The sequence below is a fragment of the Notamacropus eugenii genome, chromosome 6 (genome assembly GCF_028372415.1).
Source record: "Notamacropus eugenii isolate mMacEug1 chromosome 6, mMacEug1.pri_v2, whole genome shotgun sequence".
Classification (NCBI taxonomy): Eukaryota; Metazoa; Chordata; class Mammalia; order Diprotodontia; family Macropodidae; genus Notamacropus; species Notamacropus eugenii.
Genome location: NC_092877.1, coordinates 49,682,120 through 49,705,536, shown reverse-complemented (window position 1 = coordinate 49,705,536; position 23,417 = coordinate 49,682,120). Strand labels below are relative to the sequence as shown.

The window sequence follows — 23,417 nt, the reverse complement described above, 5'->3', positions numbered from 1 at the left end:
TTGTCTCTCCACATATATCTCTGTTGCGGCTGTCTATGTCATTCTTCATTCTCACCCAACATCTCTCTGTATCTCTCAACATCTCCCCTCTTCGCTGACTTTCATTTTGCCTCTCATATTTGGATACATGGGAAGCCACGTTCTTCCCTAACCTTAGGGCTCTGGTTTTGTTGGCAGGATATTAAGGTAGCTCACAGTCACGGTGAAGAGCTTTTCTGGAGTCTAGCCTTCCGTGGCTTACATGAAGGAAACTCCCCCAGCTTTGGGTGGGAGCCCTGATCTTGTCGCCCTGGGAAGGGCAGAGGACCTTAGTCTAGTTTGAACCTGCCCCTACTGGGAGCCAAGAGGTTGTTTTAGGGACCTGCCAGCTCTCCCTAGAAATAGAGAGAAAGAGAAAGGGAGAGGGAGAAGGAGAGGGAGAGAGAGGGAGAGAGAGAGACAGAGAGAGATAGACAGACAGACAGAGACAGAGAGAGAACAGTTATATAACTCATTCTGGGTGTCTGGAAAGGAGGAAGGACCCAGCCCTCTTGGTCTCCTGCCCAATTTGGGCCACCCTAGCAGCAGAAGTGAGAGTCATTGAAACTGGGTTTCCCAAACTGCTTGTACTCTAAAGATGGAAAGGGAGCTAGCCCTCAGTGATTCAGGCTAATGTCCATGCCCTCTGTAATTATCCCTCCTCTGCCTATAGGGTTTACAGAGCAGTCTCATGAGGTAGGTAGTGCAAATATTTTTATTTCTATTTCATGGATGGGGAGGCTGAGGTTTAGATAAAAGAAGAGACTCCCCCAAGATCAAACACCTAGAAAGCGTCCAACCCTGGGCCCTCTTGACTCTGTGTCCTACATTCATAAGATCCTGGGGTCACATATCTGGAGCTGGAAACTCCTCAGAGCCTTTTAGCTCAACCTCCCTTGTCTTACAGATGAGGAAATGGAGGCATTGGGAGGTTAATTGACTTGCCCAAGATCACACAAGCAGTGAGTGTCAAAGTATTTGAGTGCAGGTTCTCTGACTCCAGAAATTGTTCTTCCCATAGTACCATATTTTCTTCTCCAGTCTGATGTCTCTCTATAGACACAAAGGTGTCATAGGATGTCAGAGCTAGGATCACAGCATCTCAGGGCTAGAGGGTACCACAGAAGGCACCCAATCCAACCTGAGCCTGGGGAGGAATCCCTTCCACAACAGTAGGCCTCAGTTTTCCTCCCATATAAAATGAAGGGGTTGATCTAGACCCGAGACAGTCTTTAGGCTCCCTTTCAACTGAAATCCTGTGTATGATTCCCCCCAAACAAGTCTCCAATAGAAGGTCTCCAGGGATGTCTTACTCCAAATATCTCATTTCCTATCTTGGCAGTTCATTCAAATTTGGACAGCTCAAATGGTTAGGAAATTTTTCTTCTATAGTACTAAAACTGGCTCTTCTGCAACTTCCATCCCTAATTCTGCTCTCTGGTACCAGTCGGAACAAGTCCACTTCTCCTGCTCCATTCCAGCCCTGAGAAAGGACATCAGAATATCAGAGCCAGGAGGACAATCAAGACAGTTACCCTTAATTTAGAGAGGACAAAAAATGAGGCCCCAGACAGAGGAAGTTGGGCCACATCCTCCTAAAAGTTCACATTCATAGAATCATAGATTCCTACCACTGCATTGTATAGATCATCTAGTCCAGGGGTGACACCACATGTGGTCTTGAGGCTGCAGGTTCCCCAACTCTGATTCTAGTTCGTGTACCTGAGTGATAAACCCTTTTAGAGCCGTTGTTTGGCAAGCCGATGAGTGGTCGTCTAGCACCTAGAGGATGTAGCATAGATGGGTGGAAAGATGGCTATACGGGGGGCCTGGTTTTGAGAGTCCAACTCTGTCCCTTCACATTGTGAGACTTTGGCCAAGTCCCTTCTCCTTCCTAAGCCCCAGTTCCCACAACTGTTACATAAGGGTTTAAAACTATAAGACTACATGCTCTTTGGGGCTCCGTAAGCTCTGCTGTGCCAGACATCTGTGATTCTAGTCTGATTCTCCCCCTGAAAAGCTCCTGTGACAAAAAGCTTGCTACTCATCAAGGCATCCCATTCCATGGTAGGATTGTTCTGAAGCCGCTCCTTCTGTGAAGGTGAAATCTCCTTCCTCGTAGTTTATGGTTTCATCCTCTGCCTCCCAATGGCTTGATCCATGGTTGTCTCTACAGTACCTTTGTAAGGGAGGCAAATGAAAGGACAATTTCCATTTTTAGATGTGAAAACTAAGGGCCAGAGAAGTTAAACCAAGGGTGAGTCAGTTGTTAAATTTTCAGCGTGAGTATTTGCATCTCCAAAACCATTAACCTCTACATACTCGAACTTGATTGTGTTTTGTTGATTGTCTAGACTTGAGGAATGAATTTCCATTCATTTCACAAACAAGGGGCTGCAGAGGATAGAGCATTGGAACTGGAGTCAGGAAGATTCAACTTCCCAAGTTCAAATGTGACCTCAGACACTTACTAGCTGTGTGACCCTGGGCCAGTCACTTAACTTGTTTACCTCAGTTTCCTCATCTGTAAAATGAACTGGAGAAGGAAATGGCAAAACACTCTAGTATCTTTACCAAGAAAACCCCAAATGGGGTCATGAAGAGTCGAATATGACTGAAATGACTGAACAAGAAGAAACAAATGTGAAAAAAAATGGTAATAATGCAGCTTAAATTCAAAAGTGTGTCCAGCATACATTTCCCCACCCTCCCCATCCCATTGACCTCCTCTGGATGGCTGCTTATCGATGGTCCTGCTCCTGATCCTCTCTTCCTGTGCTTGGAGTGGGGATGAGGATGAGGGGACCCAGGTCATATTTATAAGTGTTCACACACACTGGTGAGCCTTCCCAGATGCACAGTATCTCATGCTACAGAGAACCCTCACTCTCCATCTTCCTAAGCTGTACCTCATGCTCCAGCTTCCTCCTGGTCCACTACCCTGCGGGAATCTGTTCTGTGGGAAAACAGGAGGAATCCTATGATAAGGCTGCAGTGCCCAAGGGAGCGGACCCAAAGATTTATGGCTCGAAAGCCTGGGAAACAGGATCCTTGAGTCAGCAGATTTGCTCAAGGCTGCGGCTGCCTCCTCTGATCAATAGGAAGGGCTTGGAGGAGGAGGTGGGGGACTTGGATTCCTCACGTGGCTTCTCTCTCCCAAGCTCTCTCTTTCTCTCTCGGCTTCTCTTTATGTTGCTTTTTTTCCTTGCTATCAACTTCTATCTTTCTATCTCAGATTTTTCTGTCTCTGTCTCTCATTTCTTTATCACTGATACAGAAGAAAAGGCACTGGACTTGGAATCAGGAAGACGTAGGTCCAGATCCTACACCTGATACTAGTACTGTGATGCCAGGTAAATCTTCATACCTCAGTTTCCTCATCTGAAAATTGGCTTCTAAGGTCCCTTCTGACTCGAAATCTCTGATTTTGTGATTCCTACTTGGGAAAAATAGCTTTTCAGGGAGGAGATAGAGTTCTGACAGGGACCTTTGGAGGAGACAGTACTTGTGTGGTTTTGGGCAAATTACTTTATCTTTTGATCCCTGAGTTTTCTCATCTAAAAAATGAGGGGTTGGACTGTTCCAGCAATAACTCTTTGATCCTATGATCCTTCCAGCCCTGGTTCTTTGGGATGCTTATGCGGTCTGGGGACGTGGTACTGATATACTTCATTGTTGTCATCTGGACATTATTTGCCCAGTTCAAGAAGTCAGATTCAATATCATAGGTGTCAGTGATACTAAATGGGATGAATCCCATAATTGAAATAGGACTCTGGAAGGGTCTGCCATATTTGAAGGGAAATAATTATGAGACAGGACAGTGTAGAATTAAGCACCGGATAGCATGGTGCACTCTGAGAGGATGAAGGGACGCAGCAGCACTTGGGACAGATCTAAGAATGTCTGTGTTCTTTCTCTACATAGATCATTCAGGCAGAACCTGTGTGCTGGTGGGTAGGTGGAATGGGGCTCTGCCTGAACCCCCACCCTCTCCCTTCTCTGAACTGGGGGTCTCCAGGACATGTCTGTACCAGCCCCAGAGCTACCAGGGCTAGACACAAGCTCTCTGAAGGACTGGAGCCAGCAATGCCAGTGCTCCTATTGGGATGAGGGGTCTCAGATGGAGCAGTATTTAGGTACAAATTGTTAGTCCCTGGCTGGGGAGTGCTCTCTTCTCCCTCCTGCCTTTCCAAATCCAATCCACAAATGCCCAGTTCATGGCCCCAGACTAGTCTTCATTGAATGCTCCCTTCCATGAGCCTCTGTTGACCCTAGAGCCTGTCTTGCTCAGTGTTAACCTCTATGCAGAGGGCTACGCTAGGAAAGGTAGATACAGAGTTTGGATAAAACATCCCCTTGACCTCATGGAGCTCCTAATCCAGACTGAGATAACTATGGCTCCCAGTAGGGATAGAGACAAGACTTAGGAGTTCATTCATATAGGGAATATCTCTCTAACTTCCAGTCTTAGAGAGTTGCCTGAAACATTCAGAGGTTAAGTGACTTGCCCAGTGTCATACAACCAGTGTGTGTAAAAAAAATACATCTTGGACTCTCATCTTTCTGGCTCCAAAGGCAGCTCTCTCTTGACTACATCACATTATTGGCTCTCATGAAATATGATATGATACTATAAGTACATGAGAAGTCTAAAGCATTATGAGATTGAGCATTATCCCATGCTTTCTCTTCTATTGCAATTGTGAATGATTATTTTATGAAGATGTTTTACTAATACTTAAAAAATAGAATTTGTTACCGAGTCAATGCCGTGTAGGAGAAAGAGCCTTTTACACTATTCTTGGCTCTGCCAATACCGAGATTCATGAACTGGGACCAGTCCTCCTCCCTCCTTGGGCCTCAGTTTCCCTATTTGTAAAGTGAATGGGTTGTCTTAGATGGTCCCTAAGGACCCTTTCCAGATGTGACATTCCATCATCAATTTCCATTTTTACTAGACTGTGAGTTTCTTTCGGGGCAAGGGCTGAGAATAGCCAAGAACAGAAAGCTGAAGACAGTAGGTGCTTCATACTTGTGGAATCATTAAGTCAGGACCTTACTGAAGACCTACCATCTTCCAGAGGACCCTCTCACTCAGCCCCAGCTTTTACCACTATCATCATTTAGCCTATACCCCACATAAAAAGACACTCTGAAACCTAGGACCAACATGAGTTCCCTAGACGTTCCTGATGTAGTAGTAAGAGTCTTGTATGAAGAACCAGAAGATCTGGGTTTGAATCACTCAGGCAACAAGCATGTACTTACGAAGTGCCTATTATATACCAGGTATTATGCTAAGTGCTGGGGATGCGAGATGTGAAGGAAGGCAAAAATGTGATGCTTCTCCTCATGCAGCTCAGAGTGTATTGGGAGAGACAATGTCAGTCACTATACACTATATACAGATAGGGCTAATCCCACTGCCATTCCTTACTAGCCATTTAAATCTTGGGCAGTCATTGCCCTCCCTTGAACCCCAGTTTCCTCATTTATGAAATGGGATCATAACTCCTGTGCGACCCACCACACAGGGTCACTGCAAAGGTCAAATGAAATAGTGGCTGTAAAATATTTTTTAGAAGTTCTATAGAAACAAATGACATTTCTAGTGGACAGGGGTTTGCATTGGAGTCCAATCCATGGGGCATTGATGGAGCTGAGCCTGCACTTGGTGACTTCCAGTGACCTGTGTCCTTGCTGAATTCTTTCCCATGCAGAGTTGAGTCCGTGTCCTGGATACTTCTAAGGAGGGAGACTTATGCCTCTTCCCGAGGGGCAAGGTTTGGTCCCTTGGTCCTCACGATTGGGGAAGAGAGATTGAGTTAAGGAAGACTGATCACTGAACCAGGAAGAACTATCCACTAAAAAGCCTTTAAAAGAAGAGACTTGGGGCAGCCAGATGGCACAGTAGATAGAGCACTGGTTCTGGAGTCAGGTGGAGTGGAGTTTAAATGCAGCCTCTGACGCTTAACTAGCCACTTACTAGCTGTGTGATCACAGGCAGGTCACAACCCCAGTTGCCTGCAAAATAAAATAAGAGACTCTCCCCTTTCAAATTCTGTCTCCCATCTTGAGTGTGCAGTATTCCATGAGTTTTCCCTTAGACAGAGGGGGAGGGAAGGGAGTGGATATCTCTCATCTCAGTTCAGTTTAATCCAGCAAACATTATTTCCTTGCTCTGTGCAAAAGCACTGTTCTAGGTGCTGGGGATAAAAAGAAAAAAATTAAATAGCTTCTGACCTCAAGGAGCTTTCATTCTGCAGGGTGGAGGCTGCTTTCCTTGATACCTTTTGCTTTTGCACCCACAGTCATAGAAGAAAGACAAAAATGGGCAATGCAAGGATCATGTCTGCAGGGCATGTAGCATTCCCCAATGTTTTTCTTAATTAACTTTAATTTATTTTTATTTTGAATTTAACAAAGCACCAAATAAAATGAATGTTTCTTTATAGGATATATAGATTTCTTTATAGATAATAGGACAGGAAGCGATTGTACATAAAATTGAATACTCGTTACTTAGAATTTGCTTTTCTTTTAAGTATAGGATGAATCCAAATCCGATATGTAACTTTCAAAGCAACCCTACTTGTCTTGGATCTCTTCTGGCCTTCCTTCTGTTCTCTCTCTCCCTCCCCGCTCTTTTTCTCTCTCTCAGATATGGGGGGTTGTTGTGTATATTATGCATATCCCTTGGTTAAGGAAGGAAATCTGTCATCGTAAGTATCACTAAGACTTAGTGGGACCCATGATGACTAGACTATGGATCTGAAAGGATATAGCTTATTCCTTCTCCAAGGAGAATAAGATAAAGAAATAATGGCATAAAGTAGGATTGTTTATTAAGAAGTTGTAGTCATGAAAAGAAATCCAAGAAACATGGGAAACATGGTTGAGAGCATTTGGGTAAACATCAATGGAGGCAGAAATAGATGGGATATTGTTATTACACTATAATATATATTACCTATACAGAAAAAAAAGAAATGTAAACAAATGAAGATTTTTATAAAGAGGTAGCAAGCCTGGGATAGAGTCATTATCCATCCATCCATCTATCCATCTATCCATCTATCCATCTATCCATCCATCTATCTATCTATCTATCTATCTATCTATCTATCTATCTATCTATCTATCTATCTATCTATCTATCATCTATCTAACATTAAATATGTGAATATAGATGGGGAACCTCAATTTTATGGAAGTCTGTTGGAGCTTTATCTCTGTTAAAAGTAGAATAACTGATCATTTCATGACTTGCCTTAATGAAAATTTCATCTTTAGAAAGGTGAAGGTACAAATGAGAGGATCTTATTCATGATCTGGATCTCATGATCTAAAATTCAGCAGATGAAGTCAGCCTAGGATGAAAAGGGAATGATCAAAAACGAAATTCTGAAGACACAAGGAGAAATAATTCTGATGAGGCCAGTGTGCTTGATTTCAATTATGGGAAAAATTCTAGAAAATATCATATAGAATATGGTGATTATGATCTCTGGGCAAGAGATGCCAAGTAACAACAGGAGAACAAGAGTTCAAAAGCCAGACTTAAAATGCCTAGGGGTTTCTTTAGCTATAAAGGTCTATATCATAGAAGAGCTAAAGATAGCTCCTGAGTCTATAGGTAAGGAGCTAGCAGAGCCTTACCCCTATGGGGAAGAAGCTGCATCATAGTTACATCCCTGAAGATGAAAGCAGTAAACAATGGCTTAGTAAAGAAGCCATTTCTTTACTTCTTGACTAAACCCAGGAGAGAGTGGGAGAAACCTAGTGGAGAGCAGTGGAGAGCAATGGAGATGCCATCCAGAGAGCAGCTCAGTGAAGACACCCAACAGAACAGAAGCAAACCCTATGATAACACCATGGAGGTGCCAAGCAAGGAGCAGCTCAGTGGAGACACCCAACAGAAGAAAGACCTATAACACCATGGAGATGCCAAGCAAGGAGCAGCTCAGTGGAGACACCCAACAGAGCAGAAGAAAACCCTATGATAACACCATGGAGGTGCCAAGCAAGGAGCAGCTCAGTGGAGACACCCAACAGAGCAGAAGAAAACCCTATGATAACACCATGGAGATGCCAAGCAAGGAGCAGCTCAGTGGAGACACCCAACAGAGCAGAAGAAAACCCTAAGATAACACCATGGAGATGCCAAACAAGGAACAGCTCAGTGGAGACACCCAACAAAAGAAAGACCTATAACACCATGGAGGTGCCAAGCAAGGAGCAGCTCAGTGGAGACACCCAGCAGAACAGAAGAAAGCCCTATGATAACATCTCCAGCGGATGCTGCTGGTTTTGCAGAACTGGAGGTGTAAATTGCATTGACCATTTGTATTCTTTGGCCACCTGAGTATCCAAGTCACGTTCTCTTTCACATGTTTCCTAACTGCATGTGTTCTCTACCCTTGTTTCTCTACATGTATGTTCTCTGGTTATGAGAATTCTCTTCTCCTTCTGGTGGTAGGGTAATCTGTGAGAGAGTGATTCTAGTGCCTTTTGTTAATTATTTTCTATATATCTTGTATATAGCTTTTTTGTACTTGGTTGCTTGAATGTTGTCTCTCCCATTCGATTGTGAATTCCTTGACGGCAGGGGCTTTTATTTTTTGCCTCGTTTTGTATTCCTCGTTTTGGAGAGAATCATTTCATTCATGTCCTACTCTTCATGGCCTCATTTGGGGTTTTCTTGGCAAAGTTACTGGAGTGGTTTGCCATTTCCTTCTCTAGCTCATTTTACTAATGAGGAAATTGAGGCAAACAGGGTGAAGTGACTTGCCCAGGGTCACACAGCTAATAGCTGTCTGAGACCAGATTGAATTTATGAGAATGAGTCTTCCTGACTCCAGGTCTAGCACCTAGCTGCTCCTTAGAAATAGTTTAAGTGCTTAATAAATATTTTTTTATTCATTCATTCTGAATTGTCCAGCCATGCCCATTACCTCTTTGTCTCCTCACACTCTCTACTTATCACCAGATATACATCAATCTGATTATCCCTCTGATGTCCATCAGTTGGAGAATGGCTGAACAAGTTGTGGTATATGAACGAGATGAGATATTATTGTGCTGCAAGAAATGATGATGGGATGATTTCATGGAAACCTGGGAAGACTCATATGAACTGACATAAAGTGAAGTGAGCAGAAGAGCAATTTATACAGTGACAGAAATAGTGTAAAAATAACCAACTCTGAAAGACTTGATCAGCACAACGACCAAACACAATTCCAATGATGAAACATTCTGTGCACTTCCAGATGGAGAACTGATGGATTCAAGAGTGCAGATTAAAGTGCATTTTGCTGCAAGGAAAAAACTTCCTACCAAGCAGACTATTTGTAGGCCTAGAGGGCTGCTTTAGGAGGTTTCCCCTCACCAGAATTCTGGTGATCATTCACTGGGTTTGCTTTAGAAGGGACTCTTGTTCCACTACAGATTGGACTAGATGACTTCAGACCTCCCTTTCTACTCTGAGAGTCTTTGTCTTGGAAAGTGGTTGTTAGTAGCAGAGAAACTGATAGGATTAGTTGGCACAAGTTTAAAATGAATTGCATTTAGCCAAGGATGACTACAGACAGAAGAGTCCAAAGTCCTTGATCTGACCTCTGCAGACCTTCAGTCTCTGGTCCAACCTCCCTCTGTGATGGCTTAACTCCCATTGCTCCCCTCCCTAGGAACGTGCTGCTCCCTATCAGCCAAAACAGACTCCTTACTCTCTCCTAACCTTGCCATTTCCTACTTCCTGCCTTTGCTTATCCTGTGATACCTTTCCCCTCATGCCATCTCTCTCCTTCTGGGGTGCCCTGATCTCCTGATTGGTGATTGAGTACATGAGTACACAAAACTCACATGGCTGGATGGCCCACTATATTTAGCCAACCTAAATCATGCTTTACATTCCACACTCCACCCTGGCCATCTTCCCATCTTCTTGCCATCAGCCCTGCCCTGCATCCCACAGCCCTCCCTGCTTCTTCTGGGAACTTTAATCAAATCAATTCCGCCATTGTTACTAGAAAAGGTGTGTCAGTCAACTCCCCATTCACTGTCCCTGTGACATGTGGTAACAGAAACCTCCTTTGCTTTTACTTGCCCATGAATATTGTCTCCCTTGTTAGAATATAAACTTCTCAAAGGCAAGCACTGCCGGACTTTTATTTTTATATATAACACAGTGCTTAGCACATAGAAGATGCTCTTGAAGAATGTTTTATTCAAGTCATTTCCATCCCCCATCTCAGTTTCCTCCTCTGCACAAATGTCTGACCCCATGGGCATTCAAGTGTCTTCCAACTTGAAGGTCAATGCTTGACTGTTGGAAGCCTTCAAGTAGAAACAGGATGGCCATTTGCTAGGCATATTGTACTGAAAAGTGGGGTGACCCCTGAAGGTTGGAGCTGAACTAGATGCTTTCCAGATCTGACATTCTGGGATGATTGTAAAGGCAGGGGCTGTGTTTTTTTAATTCAACAATCAAACAATTTTACTAAGCTATTCCCAGGTACAGGGTGCTGTGTAGATACTGAGTCCCTGCTCTTATAGTCTATTGGAAAGAGATGCCATGTGCACAGATAATACAAAACGCATTCAAAGTAAATATCAAGAGTTTGGGGAAATAACACTAAAAACTTGAGGGAAGAGGAACCACATGGGAAGTGGCACTCTGACCTATGGTTTCAAGAGGGCAGGGTGAGGAGGGAGTGCATTCCAGGCATAAGGAAAAGTGTGTCCAAAGGAAATGGGAGTATTGTCTCAAAAGAAGAGTAGATGGGCTAGTCTGATTGGAATGTAGAGAATAGTTGTTCTGGAGGAATGGAGTGGAGCCAGACTCTGAGGGGCTCTGAATGCCAAACAAATGATTTATATTATATTCTAAAGAAAATAGGGAGCCAGGATAGCTTCTTAAGTAGGGGAATGATATGGTCAAAACCGTGCTTTAAGAATATTATCTTGACATCTGAGTGTAGGATAGAGGACAGGAAATTGGAAGGAGAGAGACTGATTAGGAGGCTTTTGTGATAGTCCAGTTAAGATGTGGTGATGGCCAGGTGAGCCAAAAAAAAGATAAGAAAGAATATTGTGGAGGCAGACTTGACAAGGTGGCACAGTCAGATACAGGGGCATGCATGTACAAGGTGCAGACGATTCGGTTTTTTGGATCCTGAGTTCAAATCTTGCCTTAGAAACTTAGCAGTTGGGTGACCCTGTGAAGTCACAAAAAAAAAAAATCTCTGCCTCAGTTCTCTGATCTGTAAAATAAGAATAACAATAGCATTTACCTCCCAGGGTTGTTGTATTGAATTAGATATTTGTAAAATGCTTTGTAAACCTTAAAGCTTCATACAATTGCTAGCTATTATGACCAGTAACAGAGGGTTCATGGTTATTATAATATGTGTTGAATGTTAGGTGAACATCAAGCTAGCAGCACTATGGCAATCCCACTGTACTTGTACATGGCAGACGAAGCTTAATAGACATGCGCTGTTATTTGCTGGCGAAATATATTCAACAGACAGCTGAGACTCCAAAATCATCCAATTTCAGAGTTGAAAGAGTCTTCTGAGTTCAACCAGACTAACCAAACCAGAGTGGGACAAGAATTCCCTCTAGGAGACGTTGCTGATGAGGGGTCTTCCAGATTCTTCCTGAAGATTCCAGGTAAGGGAAACAAACACATTGACCCTAAAGACAAAGGTTATAAGGTCCTAGACCCAGACCCAAACAATATCTTAGAGCTCATCTAGCCCAAGTTCCCCTCTCCCCCAAATATGTGTGCCAGTTTTATAGATGGGGAAAGTGAGACCCAGATAGGCAAAGGAGCTTCCTCAAGGTCACATATTGACAATATAAACAGAGCCAGAGTCAGAATGCCTGGAACATAGTAGGTACTTAATAAATGCTGGTTTATTTAAATAGTTTGTAGGAAGACTCTAGTCTAGGCTTGAGCTACAGCATAATTTCCCACTGCCTTCAGGGGATTATGATGATAATGATGGTGATGATGATGACAACGACCGTTAGCTTTATATAACACTTGGAAGATTCGCAAACCTTTTTACAAATGTTGTCTCATTTTATCCTCACAAACCTAAGAAGTAGGTAGTATTATCATCCTCTTTTTATAGATGAGGAAATTGAGGCAGACAGATTTTTAAGCGACTTACCTAGAATCACACAGCTAAGTAAGAGTCTGAAGTAGGATTCATACTCAGGTCTTCCCAACTCAAAATCTAGGGTTCTATCCACTGCACCATCTAGCTAACTCACATGGGGAGAGCTTTGGTGAAATGAACTTGCTGGATAATTATGGGTAGGACAGTTCGGAGTCCCACCTTCCCTCCCTCCTGGAGCCCTCCCCTTCTTCTTCTTAGAAGTCTCTGAGCACAAGTTTGGTGAGGGCAAGGTTCAGATACTTGGTTCATTGATGGACTGATAGATCAGTTTTTTCCTCACCTACTTGAATGAAATTTTATGTGTATTAATAATTCAGATTTGATCATTTTGGGGGGCAGTTGAAATATCAACAAACATTTATTGCTCATTTACTGCGTGCAAGTGCCTGGACTTGGCAAGAGTGTGGGAGAGATATAGATGAAGGTACTCTGTTCCTGCCATTACAGAGCTTCTAGTGTTGTAGTCACATCTTGGGAGGCTCTCTAGGGATGTTTAGAAAAACACAGAGACAGGATAATAATCTTCCCTCCCCTGAAAAAGTCAGGTAGCCATATAAACACACCCAGACCTACCCTAGGATATACACACATGTATGAGCATATGTGTGACAAGTATAATGTGTAACCTAAAGATATACAAGGGCAGTTCCATGATGCAACAGATAGAGCGCCAGACCTTGAGGCAGGAAATATCATCTTTGTGAGCAATCTGGCCTCAGACACTTCCTAACTGTGTGACCCTGGGCAAGTCACTTCACTCTGTTTGCCTCAGTTTCTTCATTTGTAAAATAAGCTGGAGAAGGAACTGGCAGACCACTCCAGCATCTTTGCAAAGAAAACCCCAAAAGGGATCACAGAGAATTAGACAAGACTGAAACAACTGAACGACAACAAAGATATGCAAACATACCACAAAGATAAAATATAGAAGGACATACATACACATGTATGAAAAGATATGCAAACATACCAATGCGTGCATACATTTTTATTAGTAGGCAAGTCATTTTATTCTTGTTACTAGAATATTTTCAGGAAATAAATCTCATGTATTTAAAACCTAAGTATACATGACAAAGCAAGTGGGGATATGAGGGCCAGATCCTAATGTGCAGAGAAGGCCTCTTCCTTCATTTCAGAGACAGGAAAATGAAAGCAAATACATATACAAGGTACACAAACATGAAAGATCACAGCTCAGAAACTGGAAGGAACCTTAGAGGCCATTCAGTTCCAAACCCTTTGTTTTACATATGGAGAAACCGAGGCCCAGAAATCCTGAGGGACTTGCAGGGTTCAGTGGCAGAGGTCAGGATTTGAACTAAGATCTGGTGATACCAAGTTCAGCCCTCTTTTCCCTGCTCCATATTCCATTTACACCCTAAAACACAAGTATACATATAGGCAGACACATAGGAACACAATGAACAGACACCCCAGCTTACACCCCCATTCACAAGCGCACCCAAACACAAACATTTCTCCAGCCACAAGGGTGCTAGAAAGGCCCAGGGGACCCTTCTTCTTGCAGGCCACAGCCTGATTTTCCTCAGAACTGCTCATGAGTGGCTGCAGGCATAGCTTCTGTAATAACCAGAGAGAGGGAAAGGCCAAGGCTGCTGAACAAAGCCGCCTCACAGACCTTTAGCCTAAAAATGTGGTCTGCAAAAATGGCTTTTTAAACAAATAGGTTGTTTGTCAAAAGAGGAAAAAAAACGTCCAAGTTTGATATTCCATTGTGGTCTTTCTAATGAAGCTTCTGCATAGAGCTGGGCCACAGCCCCAAGCTCTTTCTCCTTTGAAGGATGTGTTTGGCATCTGCTTTGGCCATAAATGCCCCCAAACAGAGTGAGGAGAAGCTGAGAGACACAGTCCAATCTGAATCAAGTCATTTTCCATTTTGGGAAGAATACTCTCCCCAGAAGAAAGGCATCCTGTAGCAGCCTGGCAGGCCACCCAGAGGAAAGGGGGCCCTGAAGCTGCTCCATCAGATTTAATTGAATCCATTTCATTCAATTAAGTTCAACAGAGACTTTTAAAAGCACTTTCTGTGCTGGGAGCTAGGAGAGAGATGGCTTTTAGATATCAACTCTGCCCTCATGGAGTTCAGAGTCTAGAGGGAGGATAAGACTAAACACACACAAGTGTCACATGTAATATTACCTGTACATATTTTAAAGGACATATGCATCAAAGACATGTACAACCCTACATAACTGCACCAGAGATGTTTAAAGTGGGAACTTGGGGAGGTGCCAGGCCTTGAGGCCGAAGGGCTACCTGAGTCTTACCTTACCTGTCGCAGGTCTTCGGCGGCCAAACCGGATAAACGTATTGAGAGAAGAGACTTTCCAGAGTCGAACAAGGGTTAGGCTTTATTCAGGGTCTTGGTTACATGTGCAGGGTGAATTCTTCCTCAGGAGAGAGGAATCCTCCTCCTCCCAAGGAGGCAAAGATCATACAGCAAGAGAATGGGAGTGGGAGAGGGGAGGGACCTTCTGCCCTCTAAGGGCCCCTCAGCACAAAGAGCCCTTCAGGCTTTCCTGACCCTACTTAAGCTCTCCCACCGCATAGTTTGCACCTGAATACCGGGCCTGCTCTCAGCCTTTAGCTAGACAACAACAGGTATGCTCAGACCATGGGTTAATCTCAAGGGTGGGATGCTCTCCCCAGCAAGTTTCCCACGGGGAAGAGGCAGAAATGCACGAGATAGCCCGGGTCTCACGCCTCAATTCCCAGCTGTTCCCTGGGGGGCCTCATGAGAACTCTGAGGTTTAGAAGTCCTCCTTTTACCTGCCTGAGACTGTCCACATGAAACTGAGCTTACACCCCCAACAGGGAGGAAATGACCACTCACTTCCTTTAAGAATAGTGATTGATAACATGACTAATGTGGAAATAGTTTTACATGAATGCACATGTATCACCAATGTCAGACTGCTTGCCATCTTGGGAAGAAGGGATAGGAAGGAGAAAAAATTTGAAACTCAAAATCTTATAAAAAAAACAAATGTTGAAAACTGTCTTTACTTATAACTGAAAAAAAAAATACTATTTACCAAAAAAAAGAATTTGTGATTGAGGATGAGAGAGAGCTCCTGTTGGTCTGACAAATATCTGAGATTTTCAGAGAGCCCAGTAGAAGAGTTCAGGGATGAGAGGCAGGATTTTGTGAACTGCAGTTTTACACGGGACATTAGCTTTGGAGGGATGGGATGTCTAGAAAGAAATTTGGAAAGCACAAAGAGAAACAATCCCAATGAGAAGGCCAGTGGGGAGCTGTTTATAGTGACCAATGAGGATGCATCGACATTTGTTTTTATATCATCCACTACCTTTATATCATCCTACCTTTTGTTTTCATATCATCTTTATTTCTTGGTATGTCTCCTCCTCCTCCCCTAACCAGTGAGCCATCCCTTCACTATACTTTTTATTAAACGTGTGAATCTCTGAGGAAGATACAAAATTGAGATCAGACTGTTCTCTGTCCTTGTAGAGTAGGAGAAAGAACTGAGACAATTATAATACACAGACAACTATGACACAGAATATTATGAGGCAGGTGTATAAGACAGAGACAAAGAAGATACTTTGGGATGGAGTCAGAGAAATCAGAGATTACTTTGAGCTGAAGGATCAGGAAGGGTTTCCTGGAAAAGGTGGCATCTGAATTGGGCCTTAAAAGTTGGATAGGAATTCAGTAGTCAGAGACAGGGAGGGAAGGCATTCCAGGCAAATGAAATGGTGTAAGCAAAGATATGGAGGTGAGAGAATGTAATGTGATAATTGTGGTAATGGTCATCATGATAATGGTGACAGTGGTGTTCAAAGTTAATATGGTAAGGGTGATGTTAATAGTGAAAGTGGTGGTGTGAGATGATGGTGATGACCAACACGATGATGGCATGTGAAGTACTCTGCAGATCCTTGAAGCATTATAGAAATACCAACTGTAAAGAGGACGATTCTTAGGATGATGGTGATGGTGCCACTGCTGGAAGTGATCGTGATGGTGGATCTGGTGATGATGAAGGTAAAGGTGATGGTAAGAATGATGTAATTCTGGTAGAAAGGAAGATGATGGTGAATCTGGTAATGATATTGTGGTAGGAGGAAATGGTGATTCTAGTGAAAATGTTGGTGATCATGGAAGGAAGATGGTGATTTCAGTGGTAAAGTGGAAGGAAGAGGATGGTGATCCAGTAATAATGCTGGTAATTAAAGTAGAGGGGAAAAGGATGATGGCAGTGATTTTGGTGATGATGGTGATTTTGGTAGAGAGTTAAGATGACAACAGTATTGATGCCAGTAAGCAGTAGAAAAATCAAGGGACACAACTAAAGTGGGCCTTCTGACTCCATGTTCTTGCCAGTACACTTCAAGTCTTTACAAAATAAAGAGACCTCCCAGACCACTTAATCTCTTTTTACAATTGAGAAACCAGGATCTATGGATGGAGAATGCCAAATGTGTGTTCATAATAAGTGCTCAGTAAAGCACTGCAATTTGAGTGGACCTTGTTGGGGGACGGCAAATGTCTTCCACCTCTTGTGAGCTTGGGTGCTTCTGGACAGAAATCTAGTATGGAAATCTAGTCAATGTACCTTTAGCCATCCCTTGTGCCCAACATACCACCACAGTGGTGGCAATGTCAGTAATGACTCTACACATTCCGATACTGCTCCCGGCCAAGGTATGGAGAAGTGGATCCTGCTCTTTACTCCTGGCACCAGCACTGAGTGCCCACTTATAGAGGCAGTGAGTGGGGCAGCTCAAAAAGTGTTGAACTGGCAGGATCCTAGCCTCTTAGAGCTATGGGTAGAAGGGACTGAAGAAGCTGTAAAGCCTAAACTTTTTATTTTACTGATGGGGAAACCCAGGCTCAGATAGGTGCAAGAGCTCCCTGGCATTTCTATCACACTAAGGTTTGCAAAATACTTTGTAAATATAATTAATTCATTTGATTCTCACAACCATCTTGAGAAAGATGTAGTGTTATCTTCATTTTACAGATGAGGAAATAGAGGTAAGCAGTGGTTAAATGACTTGCCCAGGATCACACTCCTTGGTAAGTGTCTGAAGTTGAATTTGAACTTAGATCTTCCTCTCTATTCACTGGGCCACCTAGCTGCCTCTAGCTTACTCATGGCACATGGGGAGTAAATGGCAGAAGTGGAATTAGAAGTCATGTATTTGAAAACCAGCTCTGCCACCAGGTTTACATTTCCTCATCTGTAGAACGTGGACAATGATCTCTGCCTCTGTTGTGTTTTCACTGAAGATATCAGATGAAATAATGTGATGGGCAAGACTTTGAAAACAAAAACTATCTGAATTATCTTTCTATCTCTCTTAGCACCTTGGGCAGTGTTTTCTGCATAAGTGCTTGAAAAAAATCGTTGTTGAATAATGAATATAAAATGTTTTGTAAGCTCTGAAGCAACTTGTAAACAGTGAAGTGTCTTTTACTTTGTGTAGCACCTTGTGAACTGTGAAGTGCCTTATAAAAATGTCCTAGTGCCTTGTAAATGGCAAAATGATTTGTAAACACTGAAACACCTTGTAAACTGTGAAGTTTACACGCAAGAGTATGATGGATCAGGATATTCTGTTCTTAACCTATTTCCTTTAGAAATCCAATAAAGCAACATTTCCCTTTGCCCTCTCCCCAATTACAGAGGCATTTCTGACATTTTCCAAGGCCTTTGTTTTGAGAACAGTTTCTAGTTGGTTTGTGGTAGCCTTTTCTGTTTCTCTTCTTCCATTTATCCATCCGCGGAGTTTGAATCTCTTGTGCTTAGTTCATATGTTGTCATTTTCAGGGACTGGCCTCATTTTCATCACCACCTCTTCAGGCCCCAGGGAAAGCTTCCAGTATCTGATGAATATTTGTCCTACAGGCTCCTCAAACATCCGGGAATTCCCTGAAGAGATGGGAGCAGTAGTAGACTGTAGAGAGAAAATAGATGCTGGAATGGTACACCCTGAGCTTTTCCATCTCTGGAATGGGAAAGGGACCCAATTTGCCCCCTTCCCCCCCTCCAGGGAGCAGGCTTGTACAAGCTTGTATGAGCCTGGGCTCTTTCACTTGGATTCTTGGGTGCTCTAAACAGAACCAGACTCACAGGACTGGAGCCTAGGACCATGACTTTGTCTTCCATGACCTGCCCTAGCTCCCAGGTGGCACCTAATATGGTGTAGATAGCATGGGACTTGCAGTGAAACAGCTGGCTAAGCCCGACTAGGCTAGCATTCTCTCCGGTTCCCTCTGCCTCCCAAGTCAACCTCAATCAGCAGTGGCTTTTGCTGGCCCATTGATGAATCCATCCCCCTATGACCCTTCTTGGCATATCTTGCCCCCCTCCCCTAGTCTATTAGGATCTGTTAGTGTTAGAGTGACCTCTCCATTCAACCTCTCTCAGGGCATTGTTTGGGGGTGGGGGACCAAATAGAGGAGTACTTCTGTTTTCCTGAAGATCATGACCTTGACCTTGAATTACCTGGGGAATCCCAAAGCCCTCTTCCTAACGTCACCTCTTTTGAAATCCTTTCACTTCTGCCATATTGGTCTTCTCATCCCTCAGTACCCTGTATTCTACACCTTATTCCTTCTTCTCAGGTTTTCACTCATAATGTTCACCCAACCTGAATTATCTTTCCTGGTCCCATCCTCTCCCCCCATCCTCTGTGTCCCTCTCTCCTTCTTTCTTCTCCCCAACCTTATTTCAGTGCTCTCCCTATCCCTGAAGCATATATATACCTGCAATGAAACCCTGGCAAGGGAGTCCAGGAGACTCACTTACTAACCACAATTCTGCTGCTTCTTGAACTGAGGCAAGCTTGGACCAGTTTTTCACCTTTTCTGGGACTCAGCTTCCCCATGTGTGAAATGGGGATGATAGAGTCTTTGACAAGATATGTTTTATAGACACTATTTCATGTGGTCCTTACCATAACTCTGTGAGGTGGGCAAGTAGCATCATCCCTACTTTTCAGATGGAGAAACTAAGACCCAGATTGAGAGTGGACAAGACTTCCTTCAGTCACCCCTCTACTAAGGAGCAGGCAGAGTACGCCAGTGGTGTCCCTGTTGTATTCTGTATTGTCTGCTCACAGGCTTGTAAAGCACGGTGAAAATATGAGTTATTGTTTTTGTAATGACATGGGCAGTAGGAATCTGACCCATTAGGGCTGAGAGATACTGGGACAGTTCAAAAAGCCGGAGGCATTTTTCTTCCCTGTTGCTGTTAAAAATAGGATTGGGCCTGACTTGAGTAGGAGGTTCAGCACAGAGGTGGGGGCATGACCTAAATGAGCTTCTCCTCCCTGGAGGTCTGGCCAATGCACCCCACAGGAAATATGCTTTCTTTTTTGCTCAGGCCCCCCTCAGAGAGAACCAGGAAAACTTTCCTCAGGATCTTCTGGGACGGTTAATTTCCTTAAAAAATACAAGATGTAATAGGAAGACATCCAACTTACCCTTTGTCTGCCAGAAGAACCAACTGTAACTCATCCCAGGCCAGCTGTTTACAAAGACTTAGAAATTCTGTAAGGAAATAAATGTTTAATTGTTTTTTTTTTTTTTGCCAGAGATCTGTGTTTGTGTGCACGTGTATGTGTGCTCACGTGTATGTGTGTGTGTGTGTGTGTGTTATGGAGAACCTGGGGGGATGGCAACCTACTTAGATCTCTAAAGCTTCCAACCCATGTGTGCGTCATGGCTGTCTCAGCCTCCTGGGGAGGTATAGTTCATATTTAGACTTTTTAAAAAAGTGCCCTAGCATGCTAGGTCCTACAGTCTGAGCTGGACAGGATCTCAGAGGCCATCCTAGTGTAAGGGGGGTGGGGTAGGTAGGGTGCAGGAGAGCCCCTCCCCCACAGCACATGCCCCTCGTGTCCATACTCAAATGTTAGGGTCCTAAACCCTGGTTCTCATAGACTCTCATCCTGTTGTAGGATCATAGACTGAGAGGGGAAGCGACCCCTTTGTTTCACGGAGAAGCAAACAGAGGCCCATCTGGGGATGGTTAAGGGCCAAAGTGGAGATTGAGATTCTTGTATTTCCTCTTCAAGTTTAGGGACTTTTCCACTGACTCACTGCTTCTAGTAGCAATATAGATAGGTCAGAAAACTCACACATGAGTCAGTTCATATCCATGTGCATCTCTGGAGTGTCTCAGGTGTGCTTGGGAGCCTGGGCTCAGCTCTGATGTGAGGGAGGTGGAGGAAGAGGAAGAGGAGCAAATGGAGGAGGAGGAGACCTTCTCTTAGGGACCTCCTAGTTCATTTGGAGAAATCTCCCTTCTCCCCTTTCCCTCCTCCCTTTTGTCCCCTCTCTCCTCCTAGAATAAGACAAACATTTGGGAGAAAAGCCCCAAACGAATGACACAAACCAGCTCCTTCATTCTATAAATAAGGCTCTGGAAGCCTTCCTTCAAGTCCTTCATGTCCCCAGGGATTTCTTCCTTTGGCTTTCAGCAGCCCAGCCTCATTGTCCCATTTTTTTTTCTAGCTCTTGGTTGTGCTAACCTCCCAATTGTCCCTGGGGTATGCCAAGACTAAGGGTAATCTGCTGGACTGGGCCCCCTACCCTGATGGATAGTTAACTGTTCAGCTCAGGCATAGCTAATCCTCCTTCTAGGCATGTGCCCTCATTCCCCAGACTGCACCATTACTCAGTGACTTGACCTAAGTGGGAAAGCCAGAACTGAAATCCAGGGCTCTGCACGTACCATGGGGTCATCTCAGCCACATAACTCGGTGTCAGGGCTCCCTCTGCCTTCAGTGGCACCTCCAAAGGACATGGAGCTGCTCAGACACCTCATTACCACCCTCCTCCCTTCCCTATGGCTACTGAGGCCGAGGCCATCTTCTGAGGCCCTTTTTTAGTTGCGCACTCCTGCTGGTTCAGTGTCTCAAAGATACCTTTCTTTCATGTCTTCACTCCCAAACCTCGCACCTCTAGGGCAGGCCCCGCAGCCCCTCCTCTAGACTGTTGGAATTCTCCCCTAGTGAGGGGGACTCAGAACTTGGGTGTCCCCCGGTGCCCCGGGCTCCCCCCTCTCGCCACCCTCATCCTCACCATCCTAACTTGCCAGATCCCATGACCTGGCTGCCCACACCTAGCGTGTTCCGCGGAGCCCTATCCTAGATGCACAGGTGTGCCAAAGAGAGCCAGCTCTCACAGTCAGTGGGAGTGTGGGCGCGACACCACGTAGGTTTCCTTGGGTTTCTGCCGGCGCTTGCTGGTCAAACGGGCCGAGTGGAACAAGCAGCTGCAGGAGCACTTAGAGCCGGAGTGTCTGCTGGCACTGCCTCCGTTGACCCGGCTGCCTCTGCTTTCGCATTCGTAGGTGTTGACGCAGATTTGTCGGCGAGGCTTCGGGCATGGGCTCGTGCAAGGGCTTGGGCTGGTACATGGACTCGGGCTTGGGCTCGTGCAAGGGCTTGGACTCGTACACGGACTCGGACTCGGACTCGTGCAAGGGCTTGGGCTCGTGCAAGGGCTTGGGCTCGTGCACGGGCTTGGGTTTATGCACTGGCTTGGGCTTAGGCAGGGGCTTGGGCATGGGCTTAGGCGCGGGCTCGTGCACGGGCTTAGGCAAGGACTTGGGCATGGGCTTGGGCACGGGTTCGGGCACAGACACAGACATGGACACGGGTTTGGGCAAGGGCAAGGATACGGGAACGGGCACGGGCACCGTTCTGGGAGCTGGTGTTGGCGCTGACGCTTGTACTTGCACGAGTAGGTGTGCGTCTCAGTGACGGTGTAGAACGGCTTGGATGGGTTAAATGTGGTGCATATTGTCATTTTCATCATCTTGTAGTTTCCCTGTGCGTGGGGCTGTAGATGGCGTTCACAGGTAAAACTTTCTGCTTTGATGAATTAATTGGAAGCTCTATCTTTTTTGGTGTCCGTGATGGATGGAGCCTCCCCGAGTGTTTTTGAGAGGCCCAAGTTGAGTGTTGCCAGGGGGCCCTGAGCCCTGGGACTAAATAGCAGGAGTGGGGGGGCCTGGAAAAGGGTAGACCATTGTTACCACATCCTATCTTATTTCACTCCCTAGGGTGGGGGAGGGGGAGGGAGAGGGCATCATCACCAAGGGGAACCAATGAGAGCCTTTCTTTCTTGTCCAGAGACCCAGACCTCTGGAGGGATTCAGGGCCCCCCAAACTGGAAATCTGAGGTTCCTTCCCTGGCCCAATCTTGTGGCACTGGTGACTTGAGTGTGTACTTCCTTGGTCTGGGCTTAGGCTGGGAGAGAGTGTCCTGCTGAAGCTATGGGGGAAAATCCAGAAGATGGTGGATTCAGAAGAGGAAGACCAGGATGGGGAGGGAAGCCCATCAGGGTACCATTTTGGGATTCGAAGAAACTGAGCTTGTTTAGCATGGAGACCAGAAAACCCTTCAAGTATATGAAGGGCTTTCATCCCATGAAAGAGCCCTTGATCTGCTTGGTCCCCTTCTACTCTATGATGCATTCCCTACCTCCCAGACTTGTTAGGGCCCAGGATAGTACTAGGAACAATGGGGAGAAAGGAGAAGGAGGCAGATTTAGGCTTGGTATAGGGTAGAACTTCCCAAAAGCAGAATGAACTTTCTTGGGCTGCAGAAAATTAGTTTCCTGTCACTGGAAGTCTTCCAGAACAGGCTGGATGGCTTCTTCCAGGGGATTCCTGTGCCACCCAACTCTGAAACACTTTAGTTTGATGGCTAAATATAAGACAAAGTGTGTCATGGGGGAGAAGAGAGCTGGCTTCTTAATCAGGGAGACCTACCCCCTACCAATTCTGACTTACATGGACCCTCAACAAGTCACTCTGCTTCTCAGCGACTCCAGGAGATTCTTTAAAGAACAGTCTAGTTCTGGGATCAGAAGACATGGGTTCAAATTCCAACTCTGGTGCTGATTCCTCTGAGGGATCTTAGGTAAACTGCTTTCCCGCCCTAGCCTTCAGCTTCTCTCTAAAAGAGGGAGGCTGGTCTAAAATGTTCCAGCCACATCTAGGTCTATGAGCGTGCTTGGTTCAGACCTGCATTAATCTTCAATCTGGAGTTCCCTTTAACCAAGGGACTTGTAAGTTCTTTAAAAATAAATAAAAGGATAATAACAACTCATTTCTTGAGTGTTTTTAATCAATGGGAAGACATTTAGGGGCCTGCTTTCATGTCACATAACCCTCTCATGCCCTTCATTTGTT

General features: G+C 44.7%; 1 protein-coding gene and 1 long non-coding RNA gene across 9 annotated transcripts in view; one reads left to right on the top strand and one right to left on the bottom strand.

Annotated features, from left to right (window-relative positions):
* The first annotated feature begins 3,181 nt into the window (after window positions 1–3,181).
* LOC140511010 (uncharacterized) overlaps window positions 3,182–23,417 on the top strand; it is a 76,932-nt gene continuing 56,696 nt past the window's right edge. Inside the window, exons 1-2 of the long non-coding RNA XR_011969410.1 lie at window positions 3,182–3,371; window positions 11,584–11,697. This is a non-coding gene — a long non-coding RNA (uncharacterized lncRNA). The remainder of the gene's footprint in view (window positions 3,372–11,583; window positions 11,698–23,417) is intronic.
* On the bottom strand, window positions 17,822–22,230 carry LOC140511005 (uncharacterized). Of its 8 annotated transcripts, XM_072619969.1 has the most exons (5): window positions 21,401–22,230; window positions 20,948–21,006; window positions 20,352–20,421; window positions 19,695–19,761; window positions 17,822–18,164 (listed from the first exon to the last, which is right to left on the bottom strand). In XM_072619969.1, exon 1 carries the CDS (start codon window positions 22,033–22,035, stop codon window positions 21,403–21,405), a length of 633 nt encoding a protein of 210 aa, XP_072476070.1. In that variant the 5' UTR covers window positions 22,036–22,230; the 3' UTR covers window positions 17,822–18,164; window positions 19,695–19,761; window positions 20,352–20,421; window positions 20,948–21,006; window positions 21,401–21,402. The 8 variants fall into 8 exon arrangements, with proteins under 8 accessions (XP_072476070.1, XP_072476069.1, XP_072476068.1 ...); XM_072619968.1 differs by lacking the exon at window positions 20,948–21,006 and having other exon boundaries at window positions 21,298–22,230; XM_072619967.1 differs by lacking the exon at window positions 20,948–21,006 and having other exon boundaries at window positions 21,338–22,230.